Raw genomic sequence first — 22,306 nt, 5'->3', positions numbered from 1 at the left:
GCCCTTGAGTACTTTTTAGGTTCAAACTTTAACTTTTTTTAACTTACACTTATCACTGGCCATCTTACTCAAGCAAGGAAGCACTGGCTACACAAGCAGAACAGAAAGTAGTGGGTTTTTAGCAAACACAAAAATCGATACCAAGACCCAAAACTCACAACATCTAGGGGGACAAGTACTCTCTCCACAGTAACAGACACCTTAGTCGGGGCCAAATATCGTAGTATTTGTGTTTGTAAATTGCGTGACACGTTCTTCCTTCAGGCAAGCTGAAGAGCAAGAATTGAGAAAAGGAATGCAAGTCCCGGTATTATAGCCAGAAAGGCGAGGCTTACGAGGGTGGACTCAGCGTACATTGGCCCGTGTGGTGTGATTTCAGTTTTCTTGAGGTGGATATGATTGGTCATTAACTCCCCATAGTATGTTATACTGAGCGACTGGCTGAAGGGGAACAATACATCTTCTTTGCAGTCACCAAATCACGGTGATCAAAATTGGAAGTACAACTATCCAAAGGTGCAGAATTATGGGCAATTCATCTCCTATTATTCATATTTCACCAAAAAAAATTATACACATCAAATCAATAAAAAATAAGCACATTGTGTGCAGAATTCATTCATTGATATTATCACAATTCAATTCCATGTGTTCAATACATAGGCTGGTTTTGCTCACAGTTTTGTAGACTTTACATCGGCACACAGAAATACAATCCACAACATAAATAAGGAAAGGTGAATACAATGGAGTAACACAACTGATATGAATGTGGAGGCCTCACCAAAGCAAACCTCTATAATAGAAGGTCACAATGTTAGAGTTGATGACCCAGAGATACTTAGAAAGTAATCTCATTCAATCTCTGCATGTCAGCAATATTGTACACAATCATACAAATTAGACAGTCCCAATTGCCTAGATCTTCCCCTACATTGTACAGTTCATGGAATGACCTTGATGAGGTGATTTGGAATTTTGTGCAGTAGTATTTACTGATAGCTGGAAATGGTGATAACAATTGCATACATTTCTCTTCTAATGAAGACAATGTCTGTGAACAAAACACCTAACAGTGAATTTTGTATTTACTGTTGACATTTGTATTTAACGTTTTTCAAAAGGTAGTCTAAGATATTCACGTCAGGTACAAAGGGAAGGAAATTATCAGACGTTTTGTAAATGTATTTTGAGCATTTGATCATTGCTGTTCTGCAATAGATAAGTTTAAACGCAGATCCAAAAATTGCTTGTACGCAATTGAGAAAAACTGTAAGTCAATCATGCATTCACTGTGGTGTGTAGTATTTACCCTTAACTGTGGTCCTGCAGACCTTTTGATATTTTCATTCTACTTGCTATCTTTGCCAACTGTGTGGCCCTCGGTGTATCTAAACCCTTCCCAGAGGAGGACTCCAATTCCACCAACCACAACCTGGTGAGTTGGTGCAAGGCGGCTGATATAGAGGCTGAGGTTTCAGTCAGGGAGATCATAGAGACTGGCTCATTGGGAGTGCTATATAATGGCCAAACCTTGATTCAAACAGATATACTGTATTTGAAATAGCTAATTTACTTGGCACAATTGAATCAGTGGAATACTCCTAAAAGTGCAAAACCCATCTGGGACTCTAGGCAGGCACAAGCAAATGCTCAAAGTATTTGAACAACTTCAGGAAAGCCTGGAGGTCTTTTATGAAGTGGGATGTGGTATAAAAGTCTAGGGAAAATCAAACAATCTGCAGTTTCTACATTCATGTATTGTCTCATAAATGTATGCTATGTACCCATTGATTCCTGAACAATATAACTTATAAATGCCTCATGAACTTAGTTCAACTGTCATACCCCATCAGAACCCAAACTATCAGCTTGTTTTAATCCATTGTTTGTAAACAAAATACAAGTAAAATACTTTATAGCCTCAAAACATGGTTAAAACTATAATACTGATATCATGGATGGTCAGTCCTTGTGTAACAGTATTGCTTCCGTCCCTCTCCTTGCCCCAACCTGGGCTTGAACCAGGGACCCTCTGAAGACATCGACAACAGTCACCCAATAAGCATAATTACCTATCACTCCACAAAAGCCACAGCTACTGCAAGGTCTCAGAGCGAGTGACGTCACCGATTGAAACGCTACTAGCACGCACCGCTAACTAGCAAGCCATTTCACACCAGTTACACTCAACCCCATTTGACCTCCTCCTTCTCCACAGAAACCTCAGCAGCTGGGCAGAGCCCAACTGAGTGATCCGGGTCACAGCACTAATGTAACTGTATTGCTTCCGTCCCTTTCCTTGCTCAAACCAGGGACACATTGTCAAAGGTCACCCAAGAAGCATAATAACCGCAGCACTTGCAGAGCAAGGGAAACAACTACTTTAAGGTCTCAGAGCGAGTGACGTCACCGACTGAAACACTACAAATGTGCACCGCTAACTGGATAGCCATTTCACACCAGTTCCACATGCATCCATAGCTCTGTCTCTGAATTTGAGAGCGGTTACATTTCCCCAGCCCCATCTCTCAGCTTTTTATCGAAACGGGCGGGGAAGACAATTCACGGGCGGGGAAGACAATTTCACAATTCCTGACATTTAATCCTAGTAAGAATTCCTTGTGTTGGGTCAGTTAGCATCACCACTTTATTTTAAGAATGTGAAATGTCAGAATAATAGTAGAGAGAATGATTTATTTCAGCTTTTATTTCTTTCATCACATTCCCAGTGGGTCAGAAGTTTACAAACACTCAATTAATATTTGGTAGCATTGCCTTTAAAATGTTTAACTTGGGTCAAAGGTTGCGGGTAGCCTTCCACAAGCTTCACAAAATAAGTTGGGTGAATTTTGGCCCGTTCCTCCTGACAGAGCTGGTGTAACTGAGTCAGGGTAGTAAGGCCTCCTTGCTCGCACACACTTTTTCAGTTCTGCCCACACATTTTCTATAGGATTGAGGTCCGGGCTTTGTGATGGCCACTCCAATACCTTGACTTTGTTGTCCTTAAGCCATTTTGCCTCCTATTTGGAAGTGTGCTTGGGGTCATTGTTCATTTGGAAGACCCATTTATGACCAAGCTTTAACTTCCTGACTGATGTCTTGAGAGATGTTGCTTCAATATATCCACATATTTTTCCTCCCTCGTGATGCCATCTATTTTGTGAAGTGCCCCAGTCCCTCCTGTAGGAAATAACCCCCACAACAAGATCCTGCCACCCCCATGCTTCACGCATGAGATGGTGTTCTTCGGCTTGCAATTCTCCCCCTTTTTCCTTCAAACATAACAAAGGTCATAATGACCTAACAGTTCTATTTTTGTTTCTCCAAAAAGTACGATCTTTGTCCCCATGTGCAGTTGCAAACCGTAGTCTGGCTTTTTTAATGGCGGTTTTGGGGCAGTGGCTTCTTCCTTGCTAAGCGGCCTATCGGGTTATATTGATATAGGGACTCATTTTACTGTGGATATAGATACTTTTGTACCTGTTTCCTCCAGCATCTTCACAAGGTCCTTTGCTGTTATTCTGGGATTGATTTGCACTTTACGCACCAAAGTACGTTCATATCTAGGAGACAGAACGCGTCTCCTTCCTGAGCGGTATGACGGCTGCGTGGTCCCATGGTGTTTATACTTGCGTACTATTGTTTGTACAGATGAACGTGGTACCTTCAGGTGTTTGGAAATTGCTCCCAAGGATGAACCATACTTGTGGAGGTCTACCATTTTTTTCTGAGGTCTTGGCTGATTTCTTTTGATTTTCCTATGATGTCAAGCAAAGAGGCACTGAGTTTGAAGGTAGGCATTGTTATAAATCCACAGGTACACCTCCAATTGACTCAAATGATGTCAGATGCTTCAAACGCCATGACATCATTTTCTGGAATTTTCCAAGCTGTTTAAAGGCACAGTCAACATAGTGTATGTAAACTTCTGACCCACTGGAATTGTGATACAGTGAATGTAAGTGAAATAATCTGTCTGTAAACAATTGTTGGAATAATTTCTTGTGTCATGCACAAAGCAGATGTCCTAACTGACTTGCCAAAACTATAGTTTGTTAACAAGAAATTTGTGGAGTGGTTGAAAAACAAGTTTTAATGACTCCAACCTAAGTGTATGTAAACTTCCGACTTCAACTGTATATTGAAAGCAGGTGCTTCCACACAACCCATCATGCTTAGGGTCATGCATAAATATGCTGGGCAGGCCATTATTTTTGCCATTATTTTGGCTACCATGGTTATGCCCCACCACAGGGCATGAGTGGTCACTGAGTGGTTAGATTAGCATGAAAAGGATGTAAACCATATGCCATGGCCGTCTCAGTCACCAGATCTCAACCCAATTGAACACTTAGGGAGATTCTGGAGCGGCGCCTGAGACAGCAAAACAGCAAAACAAAACACCAAATTACGGAATTTCTCGAGAAAGAATGACTTCTCATCTCACCAATAGAGTTCCAGACACTTGTAAAATCTATCTAGAGGTGAAAGAAACACACACCTATTTAGGTGAGGTGCTGGCTAGCTGAGTGGAACACTTTAAAAAATAAAGGAGAGCCACACACTCTAGGAGCTCAGATGCAAAAATATTTATGTCCATCGTTTCGACAGACAAGCTGTCTTCATCACTGCATATGTCAAATCTATGCCATGGCGCTGAACACAACCTTGCAGATCATCATTCTGGGTCAGTGTAGTCCATCTGCTTGGCTGTGGGGCAGGACAGTGGTTGGATAGTACTCTCCTTAAATCCCTTTATAGATCTTGGAGTAGATCCCTTTATTGGATTAGAATTTGTGGGGAGGAAACAGAGGCTGAAGTCTGACGCTTCCCCATAATCCTCCCCCACCCCTCTCTGCTACAGTGATACACTATGTCTTCATGTATTCATTATACTACTATAGCTTATCCTTCTAATCTGTCACATCACCTTGTTTGACCAGGATGATATGGCCAGGTTTTGGCTGCCTTTCTATTCCAGCCTGACATAGAAGCCCAGTGACTGTGGTGCCAGAGATGAGCAGCATAAGGATGCATTTGGCCCAGGGTTACTGACTAGCACTCTAGTGACAGGCTTATTATGGCTCCTAACTCCTGTGCACAAATTTTGACCTATATATGCCATCAACGTGACAGTGCCTGCCTTCCGCCCCACATGTAGTAGATACACTGCCGGTCTATAGTTGTAGAACACCTTCTCATTCAAGTTTTTTTTATTTTAAATTTAGACTATTTTCTACATTGTAGAATCAAAACTATGAAATAACACATATGGAATAATGTAGTAACCACAAAAGTGTTAAACAAATCAAAATATATTTTGAGTCTTCAAAGTAGCCACCCTTTACCTTGGTGACAGCTTTGCACACTTTTGGCATTCTCTGAACCAGCGTCATGAGATAGTCACCTGGAATGCATTTCAATTAACAGGTGTGTCTTGATAAAAGTTCATTTGTGGAATTTTTATTCCTTCTTATGGAATTTTGAGCCAATCAGTTGTGTTGTGACAAGGTAAGGGGTGTATACAGAAGACAGCCCTATTTGGTAAAAGTCCATATTATGGCAAGAACAGCTCAAAGAAGCAAAGAGAAATGACAATCCATCATTACTTAAAGACATGAAGGTAAGTCAATCCGGAAATGTTTAAGAACTTTGAAAGTTTCTTCAAGTGCAGTCGCAAAAACCATCAAGCTATAAGCAATAAGAAGAGACTTGCTTGGGCCAAGAAACACAAGCAATGGACATTAGACCAGTGGAAATTTGTCCTTTGGTCTGGAGTCCAAATTAGAGATTTTTGGTTCCAACAGCCATGTCTTCGTGAGACGCGGAGTGGATGAATGGATGACCTCTGCATGACCTCTGCATGTGTATTTCCCACTATAAAGCATGGAGGAGGAGGTGTTATGGTGTGGGGGTGCTTTGCTAGCGATACTGTCTGTGATGTATTTACAATTCAGGCACACTTAACCAGCATGGCTAACACAGTATTATGCAGCGATACGCCATCCCATCTGCTTTGGGCTTAGTGGGACTATAATTTTGTTTTTCAACAGGACAATGCCGCTACACACCTCCAGGCCGTGTAAGGGCTATTTTACAAAGAAGGAGAGTGATGGAGTGCTGCATCACCTGGTCTCCACAATCACCCGACCTCAACCAAATTGAGATGGTTTGGCATGAGTCTGACCGCAGAGTGAAGAAAAAGCAGCCAATGAGTGCTCAGCATATGTGGAACTCCTTCAAAACTGTTGGAGAAGCATTCTAGGTGAAGCTAGTTGAGAGAATGCCAAGAGTGTAAAAAGCTGTCATCAAAGCAAAGGGTGGCTATTTGAAGAATATGTTTAAGACTTTTTGGGTTACTACATGATTCTATTTGTGTTATTTAATAGTTTTGATGTCTTCACTTTTATTCTACAATGTAGAAAATATTAAAATATAAGAAAATCCCTTGAATGAGAAGGTGTTTTAAAACCTTTGACCGGTAGTGTATATCAACATTAAAACAATACATCCCTACATATAATATATTAATTAGATATTAGCTGCATATTAACCCTGCATAATGAACTTCCACAGACATCTTGTAAAATGTCTTTACCTAATTTTCCCAACATCTGTCTTTGCTTTTGACTGATTACAGTATACAGACAAATTAAGAAGTATGTGTATTTGACCATGCCATCTTCTTCCTCTCTGTGAGTGCAGGAACAAGTTGAGTACATCTTCCTAGTTATCTTTACCATTGAGACCTTCACTAAGATCCTGGCCTATGGCTTGGTTATGCACCCCAGCGCCTACATCCGCAGTGGCTGGAATTTGCTTGATTTTGTCATCGTCGTCGTCGGGTATGCTAGCTCATGTCTCTATTCCACTACTTTCTATTTATGGTGTTTTTGCTGTATTGTTGTGTGCTGACTGGTTGTTGTGTGGCTGTTGTTGTAGGTTGTTCAGTGTGGTTGCTGAGGGGACGGCTGACCACAAGCCTGGAGATTCCCACCATGCAGCAGGCAAACCAGGAGGACTGGATGTCAAAGCTCTTAGAGCCTTTAGGGTGCTGCGACCCCTTAGGCTGGTGTCTGGAGTGCCCAGTAAGTTTGTATGTGTGTTTGTGTGTGTTTCAGTAAAACCCCTCTCTGGTGTGTGTGTGTTTCAGTAAAACCCCTCTCTGGTGTGTGTGTGTGTGTGTGTGTGTGTGTGTGTGTGTGTGTGTGTGTGTGTGTGTGTGTGTGTGTGTGTGTGTGTGTGTGTGTGTGTGTGTGTGTGTGTGTGTGTGTGTGTGTGTGTGTGTGTGTGTGTGTGTGTGTGTGTGTGTGTGTGTGTGTGTGTGTGTGTGTGTGTCCAGGTCTCCAGATTGTCTTGAACTCCATCATGAAAGCCATGGTTCCTCTGTTGCACATTGGTCTGCTGGTCATGTTTGTCATCATCATCTATGCCATCATCGGCCTGGAGCTCTTCCTCGGCAGGATGCACAAAACCTGTTTCTACGTGGGCACAGGTACAGACTCCACTTTTACAACATAATAATGATACAATTATACTTATATACATATACACTGCTCAATACTGTACATACACATCCAAACACTATATAACAATGTTACTGTCATTGTACATGCAGTCATTGTACACAGACAGGGGGAAAACAAGTGATTTACATACTGTAGAAGTTAGTTATCAATTAATGCTTTGGAAGCCTGGATTTAGTCTTTTTACGAAGACAAATACATTTGTCATGAAGATTGACCTCCCCATGTTGTCCTCTCTCCCAGAACTGAATGTGGATGATGACCCCACACCGTGTGCATTTGCTGGAAATGGGAGGGAATGTGTGGGCAACGGGACAGAGTGCAGAGGACCGTGGGAGGGGCCTAACGGTGGGATCACCAACTTCGACAACATATTTTTTGCCATGTTGACTGTGTTCCAGTGTATCACCATGGAGGGCTGGACCGATGTGCTCTACTGGGTAACATCAGACTCTTTTTCTAAATGTTCTTGGCTTCATCATAAATGGTACCCTATTCCCTATAGTGCGTTACTTTTGACCAGTAAGCTGTAGGCATTGTGGACTCCAGTCCAAATTAGTACACTACATAGGAAAAATAGTGCCATTTCAGATGCACACTAGTCCTTTTTTTCTTCCTTTTAGAATGTTAACTTGTAGTGTATTTGAGGCTTCTGAAGTTTGTAATTTCCACTTTGACATTTCAGTCTTCCCTTACGAAAAATGTATCAATCCCAACAAAACATATTCTAATCCACATAATAATTCACTTTTCCTGTTGCTGCAGGATTATTTTCCCGCTGCAGCAAACTGGCTCAAATTAAGATCCGACATCTGTACTCCTCTGATCAAATTCTCTATCTTCATATGGAACACACCCACATGGCACACTGCTTGAATTGACATCCGTGCCCAGTGGGCAGTGTCTGATTAATCTCTCTCTCTCTCTCTCTCTCTCTCTCTCTCTCTCTCTCTCTCTCTCTCTCTCTCTCTCTCTCTCTCTCTCTCTCTCTCTCTCTCTCTCTCTCTCTCTCTCTTTTCTCTCTCTTCTCTCTCTTCTCTCTCTCTCTCTCTCTCATATATATTCCTGCAGATGAATGATGCAATTGGCTTTGAGATGCCCTGGGTCTACTTTGTCTCTTTGGTCATCTTTGGCTCGTTTTTCGTACTCAACCTTGTATTGGGAGTGTTGAGCGGGTGAGTGAGTTGAAGTGTGTGTATATGTTTGTCTTGTTTTAGATTTGTGTGTGAAGGCCTTGTCCGAGTGTAGGTTGTATAATGTGTGTGTGCTTGTCTGTGTGTGCAGAGAGTTCTCCAAGGAAAGAGAGAAGGCTGTGGCTCGTGGAGAGCTGCAGGACGCCCAGAATAAGAAGCAGATGGAGGAGGATATGTGTGGTTACATGGACTGGCTCATCGAGGCCGAGGATGTGGATGAGGAAGGAAACAAACGTATGGTTAACTGACTGCCTAAGAGAGAGACACACACATACATATAACTGTACCCACACACAAACATAGCCTCACACCTATATATTCAACCTTTGTGTCTCCCAATAAGGTGCTGCTGTTGCCAAGAAGAAAATGATGAAGAAGTTTGGCTGGTATAAACACAGCGAGGACGGAGGTATGATAACCTGTCACCCTCTTCTCACTGTTACTGTCTGTGTATTTGTACTAATTGACTCTCTGTAATCTTAGATGGAAAGCTAATGAGGATGGTAGCTGACTCTATAGCCACTCCTATCTGTCATATCATTAATCTGTGCCTAGAGGAAAGTGTTTGTCCTCAGGCCTGGAGGGAAGCCAAAGTCATTCCGCTATCAGCTTGCTGCAAGCTCTCAGCAAACTATTGGACCAAAATTGTGTTTGACCAAATGCAATGCTATTTCTCTGTAAACGAATTAACTACAGACTTCCAGCATGCTTGTAGAGAAGAGCACTCAACATGTACTGCACTGACACAAATTACAGATGATTGGTTGAAAGAAATTGATAAACGGAAGGTTGTGGGAGCTTTACTGTTAAATTTCAGTGTGCTTTGATATTATTGACCATAACCTCATGTTGAAAAAAATGTATGTGTTATGGCTTTTCAACCTGCCATATTGTGGATTCAGAGCTATCTATATAATAGAACACAGAGGGGTTCCTGTAATGGAAGCTTCTCGAATGTTAAACATGTAAAGTGGGGTGTACTACAGGGCAGCTCTCTTGGCCCTCTACTATTTTCTATTTTTACCAATGACCTGACACTGGCATTAAATAAAGCCTGTGTGTCCATGCATGCTGATAATTCAACTCTATATTCGTCAGCAACCACTGCTAGTGAATTCACTACAACCATAAACAAAGAGTTGCAGTCAGTTTTAGAATGGGTGGCCAGTAATAAACTGGTCCTGAACATCTCTGAAACTAAGAGCTTTGTATTTGGTTCAAATCATTCCCTAATCTGAATCATTGGTGATGAATGGTGTGGCTGTTAAGCAAGTTGAGGAGACTAAATTACTTGGTGTTACCTTAGATTGTAAACTGTCATGGTCAAAACATATTGATTCAATGGTTGTAAAGATGGGGAGAGAACTGTCTGTGATAAAGAGATACTTTTTGACACCACACTCCACAAAGCAACTCCTGCAGGCTCTAGTTAGATCTTATTTGGATTATTGTCCAGTCATATGGTCAATTGCTGCAAAGAAGGACCCAGTTGAGTTGCAGCTGGCCCTGAACAAAGCTGCACATTTTGCTCTTCATTACAATCAGAGGGCTAATATCAATATTATGCATGCCAGACCCTCTTGGCAAAGAGTTGAGGAAAGACTGACTGCTTTTTTTAATAACAAACATTAATTCCAAATTGTTTGCATAGTCAACTTACACACATGATTGACACACACACTTACCCTACCAGACATACCTCAAGTGGTCTTTTCACAGTCCCCAGGTCCAGAACAAATTCAAGGAAATGTACAGTACTATATAGAGCCATGATTGGATGGAACTCCCTTCCATCTCATATAGCGCAAGAGAACCGCACATTTTTTTAAAAGTATAAAGCATAAAGAATAAACCAACACCTGAAAGGCACAATGCCTTTCCCTTGTGTGACCTACTTTTTGTGTGTATGTATTGACATGTACAGCGCATTTGGAAAGTATTCAGACCACTTTAGTTTTTTAATTTATAAAAACTGAAATATAACATTTACATAAGTATTCTGTGTTGTTGTATGTGTCAAACTGCTTTGCTTTATCTTGGCCAGGTCGCAATTGTAAATGAGAACTTGTTCTCAACTTGCCTACCTGGTTAAATAAAGGTGAAATAAAATAAATAAATAAATAGTTATTTCTGTTTGTTTTTTTAATTAACTTGCTAAAAAATTTTTTTTCTCTTTCTCATTATAGGGTTTTGTGTGTAGATTGATGAGATTTAAAAGATATAATAATTTTGAGGCTGTAAGGCTGTAAGGTAACAAAATGTGGAAAATGTGAAGGTGTCAAAATACTTCCCCAATGCACTGTGTGTTTAACTGATCGATGCATACACACGCACACATGTTCATGTTCAAGTGTTTTGCCTGTTCTTTTTCATTATGTGTCGGACCCCAGTAAGACTAATGAAGGTTCTAATAAAAACAACAACAGAAAATCGAATCTATGGCTCTGTGTTCAACAGAATCGGATTCAGACTCTGAATTTGGAGCATATTTAGATGACGACAATGGCTGCTGCGCATCTCTAATGTAAGGAAATAAACAAATGTTAATTTTTTGTTCATTTGTCATTGTTATCAATGGTGATATTTTAATGGTTCTTCCTCCTTTTTTGTAGGGCTAAAATGATGGCCAACAGTTTCTGGTAAGTGGAGCAGGATACCTCTAAGAATATACACAATGTTTTATTTTCAGTTTAAGAAAAAGTGTACACTACACTACAGACGTTTGACAAAGCCTGTTTCTGACCCTTCCGCTCCTCATATAACGTGTCTACTGATTCTCTCTTCACTCAGTGACCAGCTATGCCAACTGAACCATGCCTTTCGGAAAAACTGTCGTGTAGCAGTCAAATCCCAGAACTTCTATTGGCTGGTGCTTCTTCTGGTGTTTCTCAACACAGCAGCCAGCGCCTCTGAACACTACGGCCAGCCCAAGTGGCTCACCGAGATGCAGGGTCAGGATCCACTCTCTTCTCTACATCTGTCTGTTCTACTTTCTGTCTTCACCTACTTGTATCTGTTTTTTTCTATTTATTTCTACGTCCTCCCCTCTCTCTTTTTCTCTGGGTCATTTTCTCTAATTCAGCAGGTTGAAATGGTGACATCAGGAACAGTAAATAAATACATAAATAAATAACCTTCATTGTCTCTGTCTTTCCTTCAGAGCGGGCCAATAAGATCCTCTTGATGTTGTTCACGCTGGAGATGCTGTTGAAGATGTACAGTTTCGGTTTCCAGATCCACTTCTTGGCTCTGTTTAACCGCTTCGACTGCTTTGTGGTGTGTGGTGGCATCCTGGAGACGGTTCTGGTTGAGTTGCAGATCATCCCTCCCATCGGCATCTCTGTGTTGCGCTGTGTCCGCCTGCTCAGGGTGTTCAAAGTGACACGGTAGGTAACTGCTGGCCTGGTCCCAGATCTGTTTGTACTGTCTTGCTAGCTTGATTCCAGATCTGTTTGTGCCATCTTGCTAGTTTGGTCCCAGATCTGTTTGTGTCGTCTTGCTAGCTTGGTCCCAGATCTGTGTATGTTGTCTTGCTAGCTTGGTCCCAGATATGTGTGTGTTGTCTTGCTAGCTTGGTCCCAGATCTGTTTGTGTTGTCTTGCTAGACTGGTCCCAGATCTTTCCAGAATACGCTGCTATGCAAATCAAATGTACTTCTGAAGGAACTCTCTGAAATGTCACTCTCTGCAATTGATTAAATGCTTTGCATGCATGAATTCCATATGGAAGGGTACTGCATACCTTGATTCTTTACCCTCATACACTGAAACCATCTGTCTCCTGTTTAGGCACTGGGCAGCCCTGTCAAACCTGGTCAATTCACTGCTCAACTCCATGAAGGCTATCTGCTCTCTACTGCTCCTGCTCTTCCTCTTTCTAATCATCTTCTCCCTGCTGGGTATGCAGCTGTTTGGGGGCAAATTCAACTTTGATGAGACTCAGATGAAGAGGAGCACGTTTGACACTTTCCCCCAGGCCCTGCTCACCTGCTTCCAGGTGACTTATACTTCTAATACTCTTCACACTACAATCACATTGCATGTGCTTTTCCTTACAGACCCCCTCTTTCTGTCTGTCTCTCCCTCTCTCTCTCTCTACCTTTTTCCTCTGTAGATCCTTACAGGAGAGGACTGGAATGCAGTGATGTATGATGGGATCATGGCTTATGGCGGGCCAGTCTTCCCACAGATGATCGTGTGCATCTACTTTGTCTCCCTCTTTGTTGTCGGTAACTGTATCCTTTCTGTTTACCAAGACAGAGTGTTGGTTATTCCATAATCCACATTTGTACAAAGCCATTTAATGTACACAAGCCTCTATTAAGAGGTACTCTAGAAGATACAGAATGTACTGATCTGTATTCACTGATGTTCTCAAGCTCTTGGTCAGTTCCTTAATATCTCTTGATCAGATATCCTGCTCAATGTCTTCTTGGCTATCGCTGTGGACAATTTGGCAGGAGATGGTGGAAAAAAGAAAGTAGAGTAAGTATCACAAAAGGCAGACAAAGAAAAGGTATAATTTGATGGTCTGGGCTTAGTACTGGACATCTCTAAGTAGCATCAGTAATAAGGATGATATGTAGATGGTGAACAAAGACCAAGTGCTGAATGAATGGCTTTTCAGAGAGAAAAAGGAGGAGGAAGAGGACTGGGACGATGACGAAGACAAAGAGGAAGATGCAGCGGTATGTACCTAGATGTTGTTTCAGGGGACCAATACACAATTATTTTTATTTTATTATTTACCCCCTTTTTCGTGATTACGATCTTGTCTCATCGCTGCAATTCCCCAACGGGCTCGGGAGAGGTGAATTTAAAGTCATGCGTCCTCCGAAACATGACCCGCCAAGCCGCACTTCTTAACACTCGCTCGCTTAAACCGGAAGCCAGCTGCACCAATGTGTCGGAGAAAACGCTGTTCAACTAACGACTGAAGTCATCCTGCAGGCGTCGAGTTGCTAGAGCCCTCCTGGCCAAACCCTCCTCTAAACCGGACGACGCTGGGCCAATAGTGCACGGCCATATGCGACTCCCGGTCACGGCCTGCGATCCTCAGTGTTTTAAAGATAAACAATTATCTCATGTTTGCATTTCTTTTGCTCACTCTTTCCTTGTGCAGAATGAGATGGATGACTGGGAGGAGAATGAGGAGTTGAGAGCCATTGAGGGTCTGGAGGGTAAGTTTTGTTCCATATACCTCAGATGGTTCCTCATCAGACTGTGACACATGAATTGTTATCTAAAACTGCTGATCTGATCAACTCCCCTCTCTCTCTAGGAATTATGCCTGTGAAGCCTGAATTTTCAGCTCCAAAAGAGAAGATTGAACCCATTCCAGATGGTAGCTCCTTCTTCATTCTTGGAAAGAGAAACTGGTAAGTCACAGCCATAGAGCCCTATGGGTCCTGGTCAAAAGTAGTACACGATATAGGGAATTGTGTGCCATTTCAGAGCACCCATATAATTTGCATGTTCTCTCCTCTCCCCTCAGCCTCCGAGTGGCCTGTCACAACCTCATCCACCACTCCTACTTCACCAACCTCATCCTTGTCTTCATCATCGCCAGTAGCATTTCTCTGGCTGCTGAGGATCCAATCAGAGCTCACTCCTTTAGGAACAACGTAAGGCAAAGAAACTAAAGAGCCTCTAGATATCTCCTCAGCCAACAGTCAGTCCCGACCTCACAACCAAACACAAACTACTGCCCAATCAGTATATAACTGTCATTGATTCGACTGTTCTCACTCAACTCTGCCACACATCTACCGCCACTGATCAACAGTTTCAACCAAAACTACTGTTCTCGTACTCACTCACCTTACACCGGCCACCAGCAAATAGTGTTTCAATATGGCTGTCATAATCCTGACATAGGATATCTTGTCTATCCTCAGATGCTTGGCTATGCTGACTATGCATTCACCTCCATATTCACTGTGGAAATTATATTGAAGGTAAAATAGGACCAAATATGTTTTGTTATATTTAATTCCTTTTGGAATGTTCCTTCATTGTGATTTGACAATGTTCTGCATAGGCTGTCTTTCCTGCTGGCAGTGGCTGTATCAGTGGAGGATGGTGGGAGGAGCTATAGCAGAACAGGCTCATTGTAGTGGCTGGAATGGAATCAATGGAACAGTATCAAACACTTCAAACATATGGAAACCACATGGTTGACCCCATTTCATTTATTCCATTCCAGCCATTACAATGAGCCCATCCTCCTATCGCTCCTCCCACCAGCCTACACTGAGCTTCATGTCTATCGGTAAACATATATAGTTGTACACATGGCATTGTAAGTGCCATTTAGAATCCCCCGTAACTCTTGTGATTTAATCTCCCTCTCGAGGTGACAGTTTTCGGTGCGTTCCTTCATCCTGGATCGTTCTGTAGGAATGCCTTTAATCTTCTGGACCTACTGGTTGTCAGTGTGTCGCTCGCGTCCTTCTTCCTCCAGTGAGTATCTGTCAGAATGTTAGCTCAGCAGGCTTGAACCTCCAGCTTTAAAGCTTGTGCCTGAGGTGAAGCAGGGGGTCCATTGACAATATAGTACAATAACTTTCAACCAACCTTTACTTGCCAATACTGCCTTTATTATTTGAAAGGCTCTGGTGTCTTATAAACCTTCTGTTTCCAGTTGCAGGTGGAACTCCAAAAACCAGAGAATATTCAGAAAAATATTAAATCCACTTTTTCTATTGAGCAGGGTTGGGTAGGTTACTTTCTAAATGTAATCTGTTGCAGTTACTAGTTACCTGTCTAAAATTGTTATCAGTAATGGAACATTTGGATTAACATTTGGATTACCCAAACTCTCGTATCTGTAATCTTTACAATATCTTTGCTGGTAATGTAACTGGTTACAGTTTTTGTAATCATTAAATGTAACTGATTGCATGTACATGTAATCAGTTACTCCTCAACCCTGGTATCGAGTGAGAAATGGCCTTTCATATGTGTGTAAATATTTGTGTGTGTTGTTTGAGTCGCTCTGCGTGATGTGCTGTCATCATCTTCTACATGTGGCTACTGCCACATTGCTTAGACATGACAAAGATGTTGTAAAATGCCAGATGTCCGGCAACTAAGATGGTGAGGAACCTCCTCTCGAGGTGCAAAAAGTGGATTTAATATTTCTCTGAAAATTCTCTGGTTTTTGGAGTTTCACCTGCAACTGGAAACAGAAGACACTGGTGCCTTCCGAAACAGTAATTATGAAAAGTATCGGCAAGTAAAGGTTGGTCGAAAATACTGGAGCTGTACCATGCTTTTCAATGGACCATTGGATCAAAGGCCATCACAAGGTAGTTAGCTAGCTATGCAGATGGATGGAAGATTTGATCAGCTGTCGGTGTGTGTGTCAGTGTATGGATGTGTTATATTGACATAATACTGTAACAGCACTCTCTGCTGGTCAGACAAGAACAAGTCTTTGTGATTCATTCTCACACTCTTCTCTGCCTCCTCTTATATTCTCAGTTCCAGCGCTATCTCTGTGGTCAAGATTTTCAGGGTACTCAAAGTGCTCAGGCCTCTTCGAGCAATCAACAGAGCCAAAGGACTCAAGGTAATCATTTAAACACTTTGACCACCTCTCTCTTGCTCTCGCAAATACAGTTGAAGTCGGAAGTTTACATACACTTAGGTTGGAGTCATTAAAACTCGTTTTTCAACCACTCCACAAATTTCTTGTTAACAAACTATAGTTTTGGCAAGTCGGTTAGGACATCTACTTTGTGCATGACACAAGTAATTGTTCCAACAATTGTTTATAGACAGATTATTTCACTTATAATTCACAGTTTCACAATTCCAGTGGGTCAGAAATGTACATACATTAAGTTGACTGTGCCTTTTAAACAGCTTGGAAAATTCCAGAAAATGATGTCATGGCTTTAGAAGCTTCTGATAGGCTAATTTACATAATTTGAGTCAATTGGAGGTGTACCTGTGGATGTATAGCAAGGCCTACCTTCAAACTCAGTGCCTCTTTGCTTGACATCATGGGAAAATCAAAAGAAATCAGCCAAAACCTCAGAAAAAAATTGTAGACCTCCACAAGTCTGGTTCATCCTTGGGAGCAATTTCCAAACGCCTGAAGGTACCACTTTCATCTGTACAAACAATAGTACGCAAGTATAAACACCATGGGACCACGCAGCCATCATAGCTCTCAGGAAGGAGAAGTGTTCTGTCTCCTAGAGATGAATGTACTTCGTTGCAAATCAATCCCAGAACAACAGCAAAGAACCTTGTGAAGATGCTGGAGGAAACAGGTACAAAAGTATCTATATCCACAGTAAAACAAGTCCAATATCAACATAACTTGATAGGCCGCTCAGCAAGGAAGAAGCCACTGCTCCAAAACTGCCATTAAAAAAGCCAGACTACAGTTTGCATCTGCACATGGGGACAAAGATTGTACTTTTTGGAGAAATGTCCTCTGGTCTGATGAAACAAAAATAGAACTGTTTGGCCATAATGACCATCATTATGTTTGGAGGAAAAGGGGGAGGCTTGCAATCCAAAGCATGTGGGTGGCAGCATCATGTTGTGGGGGTTCTTTGCTGCAGGAGGGACTGGTGCACTTCACCAGAAAATGTTGTGGATATATTGAAGCAACATCTCAAGACATCAGTCAGGAAGTTAAAGCTTGGTCGCAAATGGGTCTACCAAATGGACAATGACACCAAGCATACTTCCAAAGTTGTGGCAAAATGGCTTAAGGACAACAAAGTCAAGGTATAGGGTGGCCATCACAAAGCCCTGACCTCAATCCTATAGAAAATTGTGTGCAGAACTGAAAAAGCTTGTGCGAGCAAGGAGGCCTACAAACCTGACTCAGTTACACCAGCTCTGTCAGGAGGCATGGGCAAAAATGTATTTATTGTGGGAAGCTTGTGGAAGGCTTCCCAAAACGTTTGACCCAAGTTAAACAATTTAAAGACAATGCTACCAAATACTAATTGAGTGTATATAAACTTCTGACCCACTGGGAATGTGATGAAAGAAATAAAAGCTGAAATAAATCATTCTCTCTGCTATTATTCTGACATGTCACATTCTTAAAATAAAGTGGTGATCCTAACTGACCTAAGGCAGGGGAATTCTTACTAGGATTAAATGTCAGGAATTGTGAAAAACTGATTTTAAATGTATTTGGCCAAGGTGTATGTAAACTTCCGACTTCAACTGTAACTGCAAACGTGGTCTTGTCTCTGCTTTTGTTGGCAGAATGTAGTGCAGTGCGTGTTTGTGGCAATCAAAACAATCGGAAACATCTTGATCGTCACAACGCTCCTCCAGTTCATGTTTGCCTGTATTGGAGTGCAGCTCTTCAAGGTACTTGGTCATTGCTTTGAGCAGTACTCTGAAAATACTCTGTATGTTGTCTTCTCATTATAAAGCCATGTGTTGTTCTGCTCTGTGTATTACAGGGAAGATTCTACAGTTGCACTGATGAAGCTAAACACACTCCATATGAGTGCATGTAAGACTTCATATTTTGTCATTTATTTGTCTTTTAGCCAATGCATCACTCAAATTCCTGTCATGACATACTACAGTATATGTGATTTACTAATAAGCATAGCTTTGTGTGTGTGTGTGTCCTCGTGTTTTGTGTTTTAGGGGGACGTTTGTGGTGTATAAGGACGGTGATATGAATCACCCTATGGTGAGAGAGAGGAAATGGCAAAACGGTGAATTCAACTTTGACAATGTGCTGCAGGGCATGCTGGCCCTGTTCACTGTGTCTACATTTGAAGGCTGGCCGCAGTGAGTACCAAGACCACACATTAGTACATATGATGACTATCTGTTTATATATTGAAGTTGTTGTTTTCATCTCTCCCATTATAAACTCGTAGGCTACTGTACAAGGCCATCGACGCCAATGCAGCGAACCATGGCCCTATTTACAACTACCGTGTGGAAATCTCCATATTCTTCATCATCTACATCATCATCATCGCCTTCTTCATGATGAACATCTTCGTGGGCTTCGTCATCATCACGTTCCGTGAACAGGGAGAATCTGAGTTCAAAAACTGTGAACTGAACAAAAATCAAGTTAGTCCTTTTCCTTGATTAACTTAATTTGACGTTCATCACAATCAGAAAGCTACTGTACCCTATCATGTCAAAGGCATTCAGTCTACTGAGAAAACGAGTGATCACTTCACCTCCCACCTTCCCTGTGTCTCCTGTCCTGCCCTCCACAGAGACAATGTGTACAGTACGCTCTGAAAGCCAAGCCCATCAAGATCTACATTCCCAGAAACCCATCCCAGCTAAAGTTCTGGAAAATCATCGCCTCCAGCCAGTTTGAATACATCATGTTTGTCTTAATTCTTCTCAACACCCTCACCTTGGCTGTGCAGGTACAATACTGCAGTTTCAACTACACCTAGTCATAATGTATGCATAATGTACATTGAACCAAAATATAAACGCAACATGTAAAGTGTTGGTCCCATTTTTCATGAGCTGAGATAAAATATTTCAGGCATTTTCCATGCGCACAAAAAGCTTATTTCTCTCAAATTTAGTGCACAAATGTATTTACATCCCTGTTAGTAAGCATTTCTCCTTTGCCAAGATAAACCATCTACCTGATAGGTGTGGCATATCACAAAGCTACTTAAACATCATTAAACAGGTGCACATTGTCCCGGGGACAATAAAAGGCCACTCTAAAATGTGCAGTTTTGTCACACAACACAATGCCACAGTTTTGAGGGAGCATGCAATATGTATGCTGACTGCAGGAACGTCCACCAGAGCTGTTACCAGAGAATTGAATGTTAATTTTTCTACCATAAGCCGCCTGCAACATCGTTTTAGAGAATTTGGCAGTAGGTCCAACTGACCTCACAACCGCAGACCACGTGTATCGCGTTGTGTGGGCAAGCGCTTTGCTGATGTCAACGTCGTGAACAAAGTGGCCCATGGTGGCGGTGGGGTTACGATATGGGCAAGCACAAACTACGGACAACTAACTCAATTGCATTTTATCAATGACAATATGAATGCACAGGGATAATGTGACGAGATCCTGAGGCCCATTGTCGTGCCATTCATCTGACGCCATCCCCTCTTGTTTCAGCATGACAATGCATGGCCCCATGCTGCAAGGATCTGTACACAATTCCTGGAAGCTGAAAATGTCCCAGTTCTTCCAATGCCTGCATAAACACCAGACATGTCACCCATTGAGCATGTTTGGGATGCTCTGGATCGACGTGTACGAAAGCATGCTGCAGTTCCCGCCAATATCCAGCAACTTCGCACAGCCATTGAAGAGTAGTGGGACAACATTCCAGAGGGCACAATCAACAGCCTGTCTAATTCTGTGACGGAGATGTCGCACTGCATGAGGGAAATGGTGGTCACACCAGATACTGACTGGTTTTCTGATCAACGCCCCTACCTTTTTTTTAAGGTATCTGTGACCAACAGATGCATATCTGTATTCCCAGTCATGTGAAATCCATAGATTAGGGCCTAATGAATTTATTTCAATTGACTGATTTCCTTATATGAACCGTAACTCAGTAAAATCTTTGAAATTGTTGCATGTTGCGTTTACATTTTTGTTCAGTATATATTACAACAGGAATAAGATTGTTAACTGTTTACATGTATTGCCCTGCAGCATTATGAGCAGTCTAAAACATTCAACTCTGTGATGGACATCCTCAACTTGATCTTCACAGCCCTATTTACCATAGAGATGGTCATCAAGCTACTGGCTCTCAGAACACATGTGAGTTCAACAGGCTTTCACTGGACACATGTTGATATCAATACAGTGTTCTAATGTTCCATGTTCTAATGTTCCGATACCATGTTCTAATGTTCCATGCTGTTGACTGTGTTTGTGTGTGTCTGTATATCCAGCAATATTTCATTGATGCTTGGAACACCTTTGATGCTCTGATAGTTGTGGGCAGTGTGCTAGACATCATGGTCTCAGAGCTTAGTGTGAGTACTATCTCTGTATCTCCTTTAGCTACTTCATGTTACATCATCTCTTGCATCTTCAGCCATTTCTTTACGTTAGGGAAACATGTGATGCTTAGAAAACGCTTGGAAGATAGACCTGCAACACTATTTGTGTACAGTTATTCATTGTAACATCTCAAGGTCAGTTTAACAAACACATTGCTTTATAATACTCTTGTGTAGGGTTTGCTACAGTCAGAATAACTGTTGGATGTTCATATATGTCAGGGCTCTCCCGCCCTGTTCCTGGAAAGCCACCCTCCTGTAGGTTTTCGCTCCAACCTTCGTTATAAGTAACCATCATATCAACCAGCTAATTATTAGAATCAGCTGCGCTAGATTAGAGTTGTAATGTAAACCTACAGAATGGGAGCTCTGCAGGAACAGGGATGGAGAGCTCTGATATATGATATATATCTAATGTATATTTTTCTGTTTTTTTCTATTTTCAAGGGTGGAGATGAGGATGGAGAAGTAAGACCACGACAGGGACACAACTCTCTCCTCTCTGTCTGTCTCTCTCACCTTCTTCTCTCTCTTTCTGCCTCTCTTTTTCTCTCTGTCACTCTCTCTTTCAAAAAAAATATTTCCTTTAATCTCTCTCAATAAATTGTGTGAAAACAAGCTTCTGTTCCCCAAACCTCTGTGTTTCTGTCCAGGCCATTGAGGCCGCAGCCAAAGCCGCAGCTGTAGCTGTACCTGGAGCTCCGCCCGGGGCCAAGAAGGAAAGCGGAAAAGTATCCATCACATTCTTCCGTTTGTTCCGAGTCTTGCGATTGGTCAAGCTGCTCAGCAAAGGGGAGGGCATTCGAACCCTCCTCTGGACTTTTGTCAAGTCCCTCCAGGTCAGTGCTATGCTCAGGCAGATGTCAAGACGAGACCGACAGACATGCACAGTGTTGATTTATATTTTGTAAATAAAATGTATGTTTCTACCTCTCACAGGCCTTGCCATATGTCGGTCTCCTTATTGCTATGATCTTCTTCATCTACGCTGTGATCGGCATGCAGGTGGGTCTCCCATGAATTGTATCCCCTTCAAAAGTATTTAAAATGCAGCTGGTGACAATATGGCCTATGCTCACACCTTTTGCAGACATTTGGAAAGATTGCTATAGATGACAACTCGCATATCAACAGGAACAACAACTTTCAGACCTTCTTCATGTCTGTCCTACTGCTCTTCAGGTGAGCTCTGCAGGAGAGAGAGAGAAATAGTAAATAGGTAGAAACTCAACCACCTTCTCCTTTTCTCCCGTAGCTATCCACTCTTCGTTTCCCCTCTGTTCTCTTCTTTTCTCTTCTCTGCAGCCTCTCCTCTTCCCATTCTCTCCTCTCCCTCCTGTGTCTTCTTTACGTCCCTCAGTCCTAATGTGTGTGCTGTTCCTGCAGGTGTGCAACCGGAGAGCAGTGGCAGGAGATCATGTTGGCAGCGTTGCCAGGGAGACGCTGTGACCCCGAGTCAGACTTTGAGCCCGGGGAGGAGAGCATGTGCGGCAGCAACCTGGCCTACATCTACTTCATCAGCTTCTTCATGCTCTGCGCTTTCCTGGTGAGGGAGAGGGGAAGGGAG

General features: G+C 42.1%; 1 protein-coding gene across 1 annotated transcript in view; it reads left to right on the top strand.

Annotated features, from left to right (window-relative positions):
• LOC118360554 (voltage-dependent L-type calcium channel subunit alpha-1D-like) overlaps window positions 1-22,306 on the top strand; it is a 43,717-nt gene that overhangs the window by 10,100 nt on the left and 11,311 nt on the right. Inside the window, exons 3-37 of the mRNA XM_052484216.1 lie at window positions 1,333-1,438; window positions 2,222-2,275; window positions 6,709-6,848; window positions 6,946-7,091; window positions 7,346-7,498; window positions 7,773-7,969; window positions 8,601-8,704; window positions 8,814-8,956; window positions 9,066-9,131; window positions 11,180-11,246; window positions 11,335-11,361; window positions 11,513-11,673; window positions 11,883-12,108; window positions 12,511-12,718; window positions 12,836-12,956; window positions 13,134-13,206; window positions 13,349-13,409; window positions 13,844-13,901; window positions 14,003-14,099; window positions 14,216-14,345; window positions 14,619-14,678; window positions 15,077-15,183; window positions 16,207-16,294; window positions 17,962-18,069; window positions 18,165-18,217; window positions 18,358-18,504; window positions 18,597-18,798; window positions 18,951-19,109; window positions 20,384-20,494; window positions 20,629-20,712; window positions 21,187-21,207; window positions 21,393-21,578; window positions 21,679-21,744; window positions 21,830-21,921; window positions 22,126-22,285. Coding sequence (XP_052340176.1) covers window positions 1,333-1,438; window positions 2,222-2,275; window positions 6,709-6,848; window positions 6,946-7,091; window positions 7,346-7,498; window positions 7,773-7,969; window positions 8,601-8,704; window positions 8,814-8,956; window positions 9,066-9,131; window positions 11,180-11,246; window positions 11,335-11,361; window positions 11,513-11,673; window positions 11,883-12,108; window positions 12,511-12,718; window positions 12,836-12,956; window positions 13,134-13,206; window positions 13,349-13,409; window positions 13,844-13,901; window positions 14,003-14,099; window positions 14,216-14,345; window positions 14,619-14,678; window positions 15,077-15,183; window positions 16,207-16,294; window positions 17,962-18,069; window positions 18,165-18,217; window positions 18,358-18,504; window positions 18,597-18,798; window positions 18,951-19,109; window positions 20,384-20,494; window positions 20,629-20,712; window positions 21,187-21,207; window positions 21,393-21,578; window positions 21,679-21,744; window positions 21,830-21,921; window positions 22,126-22,285 — 3,982 coding nt within the window. The remainder of the gene's footprint in view (window positions 1-1,332; window positions 1,439-2,221; window positions 2,276-6,708; window positions 6,849-6,945; window positions 7,092-7,345; window positions 7,499-7,772; window positions 7,970-8,600; window positions 8,705-8,813; window positions 8,957-9,065; window positions 9,132-11,179; window positions 11,247-11,334; window positions 11,362-11,512; window positions 11,674-11,882; window positions 12,109-12,510; window positions 12,719-12,835; window positions 12,957-13,133; window positions 13,207-13,348; window positions 13,410-13,843; window positions 13,902-14,002; window positions 14,100-14,215; window positions 14,346-14,618; window positions 14,679-15,076; window positions 15,184-16,206; window positions 16,295-17,961; window positions 18,070-18,164; window positions 18,218-18,357; window positions 18,505-18,596; window positions 18,799-18,950; window positions 19,110-20,383; window positions 20,495-20,628; window positions 20,713-21,186; window positions 21,208-21,392; window positions 21,579-21,678; window positions 21,745-21,829; window positions 21,922-22,125; window positions 22,286-22,306) is intronic.

This window comes from Oncorhynchus keta, chromosome 28 (genome assembly GCF_023373465.1).
Source record: "Oncorhynchus keta strain PuntledgeMale-10-30-2019 chromosome 28, Oket_V2, whole genome shotgun sequence".
Taxonomy (NCBI): Eukaryota; Metazoa; Chordata; class Actinopteri; order Salmoniformes; family Salmonidae; genus Oncorhynchus; species Oncorhynchus keta.
Note: the sequence above shows the minus strand (reverse complement) of the source record. Positions and strands in the feature narration are given on the sequence as shown.